The sequence below is a fragment of the Scatophagus argus genome, chromosome 7 (genome assembly GCF_020382885.2).
Source record: "Scatophagus argus isolate fScaArg1 chromosome 7, fScaArg1.pri, whole genome shotgun sequence".
Classification (NCBI taxonomy): domain Eukaryota; kingdom Metazoa; phylum Chordata; class Actinopteri; family Scatophagidae; genus Scatophagus; species Scatophagus argus.
This window is the reverse complement of record NC_058499.1, coordinates 7,855,796-7,860,582: the sequence shown is the minus strand read 5'-3', so window position 1 is coordinate 7,860,582 and position 4,787 is coordinate 7,855,796. Positions and strand designations below refer to the sequence as shown.

At 39.7% G+C, this 4,787-nt stretch overlaps 1 protein-coding gene across 1 annotated transcript; it reads left to right on the top strand.

The window, feature by feature from the left end:
- The first annotated feature begins 294 nt into the window (after positions 1-294).
- LOC124061491 (troponin T, cardiac muscle isoforms-like) lies at positions 295-4,739 on the top strand. The gene is made up of 13 exons (XM_046393359.1): positions 295-361; positions 1,410-1,464; positions 1,612-1,622; positions 1,724-1,729; positions 1,873-1,894; positions 1,986-2,043; positions 2,162-2,278; positions 2,351-2,428; positions 2,518-2,628; positions 3,116-3,228; positions 3,338-3,428; positions 3,770-3,807; positions 4,549-4,739. The coding sequence occupies exons 2-13, from the start codon at positions 1,427-1,429 to the stop codon at positions 4,592-4,594; spliced, it is 729 nt and encodes a 242-aa protein (XP_046249315.1). The 5' UTR covers positions 295-361; positions 1,410-1,426; the 3' UTR covers positions 4,595-4,739.
- The last annotated feature ends 48 nt before the right edge of the window (positions 4,740-4,787 follow it).

Genomic DNA, 4,787 nt, shown 5'->3' with positions numbered 1-4,787 from the left:
TGTCTGATGTTGTTTTGATTTTAGCTACCGGGTGGGAAAACGACTTCCGACTACTTATGGAGAAATTATGGAGTGCTGAAACTTGAGTGGCTGGTGAAAGCTTGAAAGGACATGTGGCATTTTACCAAGGCGGGAATGTACCTGCGCAATGTTTGTGTGTGAATGTGTGTGTGTGTGTGTGTGTGTATGTGTGTGAGAGAGAGATCCAGCTGTCTAACAATAGACTGACCTGCCATTGGGGTGCTGCAGTCACATGAGCAAGAAGGGCTGGGCTATGTATCCTTGATGCTCAACCTGTTCATGAACTTCAAGGAGCTGAAGTCTGTCACTCACCTCTGAGCTCCCTCTGTCTGGTTCACAGGTAAGGACTCTCTTATGTCACTACTGCTGCTTTAAATGAAAGTCTTGTTCGGTCATAAATCTTGAAATTGTTTGATACCAAAAAAATAAAAAAGGTTCCTAATGATGATCAAGAGATTCTCATATTTTATTATGCTTACTGCCTGCTAAGATCTTAAAGCCACATTCAACATGACAGAACAGGAATGTCTTCACGTCCCCGTCTCATTAGAACAACGTTCTTCACTGTTCTCGCCAAATGTGACTGAAATGCCTTTAGAACCTCACACAGAGGATGAGGTTACTTGTTTCTCATTGGTGGCAGGGTTGTTAAAGTAGAGTTTGGCAATTGGGTTACCTACAGTAAACATACAAAATAAATGAAATATTTGTGGAGTAGTAACCATAAATGGAAAAGCAACTAAAGTCTATTTATTGCACAAGTATGACATCGTACTTTACTGGCATATTTCCATTTTGTGCTACTTTATACTCCTTCAGCGTACTTTTAGGAGAGAAACTGTAGCCAGATACTTACTTCTCTTACTTCTGTGACATTAAACATTGAAAGTACCCAACTCTGACACAACAGAGATGAAATAAAGCTGAGGTGGAAGAAACTGAGTACATTTACTGAAATACTGGACCAAAGTACAAATTTGAGGTTCTTTACTTGAGTATTGTCATTTTATATTACTTCATAATTCTTCTTCTCTCGAAGACATCAGGAAATATTATACTTTTGTTTTTTTTATTTAACTTGCATTTCTTGAAAAGAGACATTTCATCACAAGACATTTAGTTTTATTATTCTTAAATATGATTATTTTTTTTCTGCTACTAATTCCTGTAAGGTCTTTAATTAATTGTTTGCAGGATTTCCACATATACATATAACATAGTATTTGATTGTCACACGGGTTCCAATAAAAGACCTCAGATATTTGGGTCAGTTATTCACACTCATTATAGACTGTGTGAGCTGTTGCCATCTCATGCTCTGCTATGCTGTTTAATGATCAGATGTATCTGTCAGTCTAAAAATAGTCTAATAGGGATCCATTTTGCAGAGCTCTTCCATAACAAAATGTCTGACACAGAAGAAGTCATGGAGGAGGAAGCTCAGTATGTACTTATTTTATTTATACTTTTGTACTGTCATATACTGATAAAAAAATAATTTGTGTTAATGATATTTTTCAAATGATTTATTATGATTTTTAATGACTCATTGTTTGCTCTTTTTTTGTCAATATTGCTGCTCTTCTGAAGGGAGGAAGAAGGTAAGAAAGTTTCATGATGTGTTGCATACTGAAATTACTTTTATACAGAAATATTTAATTCTAGGACATTTTATTAATCAATTATGTTCTCCTTTCCCCAGTGGCAGGTGAGAAAACAATTCTTTAATGTTTTTTTTGTTTGTTTTTTTGTTATCTTAAATATATACTTATATATATATATTTATATATTATTATATATATATACTTGCAAGTATTCATATTGACTACTGTTTTCTTTTTCTCATCCCAGATGATTCAAAACCCAAACCTAAGTAAGTGTCTGAGCTCTTCCTTCGATAACTACTTAAAACGCCCTTAAAACTTATGGCAGATTTTACTGTAATAAACTGTTAACTTCCACAGGTTCATGACGAACATTACTGCCCCCAAAATCCCTGATGGTGAAAAAGTGGATTTTGATGTGAGTTGACCTTAATTAAATGCCTCCTTCTTGGTACAAACATCACTTGGACACGATCTGGCAAACAACAGCTACACTTTGATAACATCTGACCCTGACTTGGTGTTTCTGATGGCAGGACATCCACAGGAAGCGTCAGGAGAAAGATCTGGCTGAGCTGCAGTCTCTGATCGAGGCTCACTTCATCCAGAGGAAGAAAGAGGAAGAGGAGCTCATAGCCCTCGTTAACAGAATCGTGAGTGTCGAAGAGGAACCGTCGTGTTTCCGTTGGGTCAAAAATCACCCCAACCGTGTGTCTGTTTTGTAGGAGAAGCGACGTGCTGAGAGAGCAGAGCAGCAGAGGATCCGGGCCGAGAGAGAGAAGGAGAGGCAGGCCAGACTTGCGGTATGGCCTCATGGTGCATTCACTTGTATCATCACACTACTCAAAGACACCAGCTTCTCCTGTAACTGACTGAGCTGTGCTGCATACAGGAGGAAAAAGAGCGCAAGGAGCTGGAGGAGCAACGGAAGAAGCTGGATGAGGACGCCAAGAAGAAGAAGGCCCTGACAAACATGACCCAGCAGTACACCGCTGGACAAAAGGTCCTTCAGCTTCTCATGATGTATAGTGTTTATATGTGAAGCAGTAGTGGGAACAGGGATGGAGAACGTAAAATTCTACTGAATTATGAATCCACAGTGAGAACCGACCCCTCTACATCTCAGGAAGGCCCCTCATCTGGGTCTTTCAGATAGCCTTAAAAAATGAAAACAGTCAGACCGCTACAAAATTTCGCTATGCTCGCATAATGACAATAAAGACTCTTGATTCTTCTTCACTGTCAACTAATTTGGCAAATTTAAACTTGCCAAATGTATTCGAGTAGAAAACATCATTAAAAATGTGTAAAATAATAATATAAATTCTGACATAATGTAGCCTAAAGGACTCTGAGGCTGCTTTCAGCTAAATGCTAATTAAATTAGTAGTCAGAATCTTTTCCATTACTTTAATTCGGTTTAGCACTCAGTTGTAGAAGAGTAGAACAGCTAGACTAACGAACGTCTCTTCCTCATTTGACCAACACAGAGTGACACCAGAAGAGGAGGCAAGAAGCAAACTGAGAGGGAGAAGAAGAAGAAGATCCTGGCTGACCGCAGGAAGCCACTCAGTATTGATCACCTGAATGAGGATAAACTGAAGTACGACAAAGCTGTGCGGCGCTGGGCTTCGTGTCTGTTTTAACAATGTCTCAGAGATGGTTTTTAAAGGTGACACTTTCACCTGTGCTTGTGCTCGTGCTGTGTTCAGGGAGAAGGCCAGCGAGCTGTGGCAGTGGCTGATGGGCCTGGAGGCTGAGAAGTTTGATCTCAGTGAGAAACTCAAAAGACAGAAGTATGATGTAAGTCTTCAAACACAGCTGGATTTTTTTTTTATAACAATAATGTTCACAGTGGAAGACTGTCAATGATGCAAATCAGGCAAACAGAAAATATTTCCACCTTTTAATATTCTTCTAGTTATTAAGGGGAAATCATACACAGTACATTATGTTAGAAGTGACACCACTGATGTGGTTTGTCTCAAATGAATTCCCCGTCACAATTCAAAGGTCAGTGTTAAATATGTTGATGTGTTGGGTATACAGAGGTTTTCCAGTTCCCAGGGTCCTGTTAGCAGTGTCTGCTGGACCTGTCAGGTGTCTTATTTTTGTTCTTAAACATGATTTATGTGTTCTTGCAGATTAACCAGCTTCTTGCCCGAGTCCAGGACCACCAGAAGTAAGTGGCCAAACCCCTGCGTGCATTTAGTCCTGATGTTTAGTAAGGGATGCTGGGCTTGAACAGATAACCTTTTGCATTATGCCAGCTTACTCAAAACACAATTCCACATCTTTACAGACATAGATGGATCAGAGATCACAGAGTACATTATTTTTTTAACAAAGATACTCAACCTGCATTAGCTACAACCCTCTGAGGCCAATCGCTCTTCATTGATCTGAACGCTGTCACGTTGTTCATGTCCCGATAAATTCGTGTTTATGCTTCTTCTGGCAAGCTCAGCATGGCAATTTGAAATGACTGCTCAGTAAAAGCATAAACTGCAGCACAAACTGTGACACAACATTCGCCCTCACAAGTTTGACAGCTATTTAAAACTACATTTGATAAACATCTGAGCATGTACAGCACAATTTCAAAACTTTTTTTTATTTGCAATGTCATTCTAATTCAACCTCGTTATTTCATGTCCGTCTGACAGAGAATATGCTCAAATCTCCAAATCTGTTGTGGTAGTTGTTGTGTACAATCATAATGTCAGTGCTCATGTATTTGCAGTTAGAAGATCTCTTCATGTGGGGTTGGCTGCTCATTTTATTTTGTTTCTTGTCATGAGGGTCTCAAACACATCCTGTGCGCTGGGTTGGGGTTTCCGTTTTTAACCTTCAGTATCACACAAACCAAATCACAGCATGTTCACAGTTTTGTTGATTCATTGCTTTTCCTGCACCCTCACAGCGCCAAAGGTCGCGGCAAGGGAAAGATGGGTGGCCGGCTGAGGTAAAGGAGCGGCCAGACGGGGACGAGGCAGACCGCGACAGCAGTGACTGGCCCTTCGAGTCCTATTACGTGTGTATTCATTGTTCTGTTGTGTTGGGTTACATGTCGATTGTCATGATATTGAAACAATAAAATGGTCATTTCATCCACTCTGCTGCCTCTCTCTTATTCAGTTCAACATACTGTACATAACACAT

Excerpts from the sequence above, each read along its gene's own strand:
- LOC124061491 (XM_046393359.1), top strand. The coding sequence starts at position 1,427 with ATGTCTGACACAGAAGAAGTCATGGAGGAGGAAGCTCA. Across the intron at positions 1,895-1,985 it reads GATTCAAAACCCAAACCTAA|GTTCATGACGAACATTACTG; the intron begins GTAAGTGTCTGA and ends TAACTTCCACAG. Across the intron at positions 3,808-4,548 it reads CGAGTCCAGGACCACCAGAA|CGCCAAAGGTCGCGGCAAGG; the intron begins GTAAGTGGCCAA and ends GCACCCTCACAG.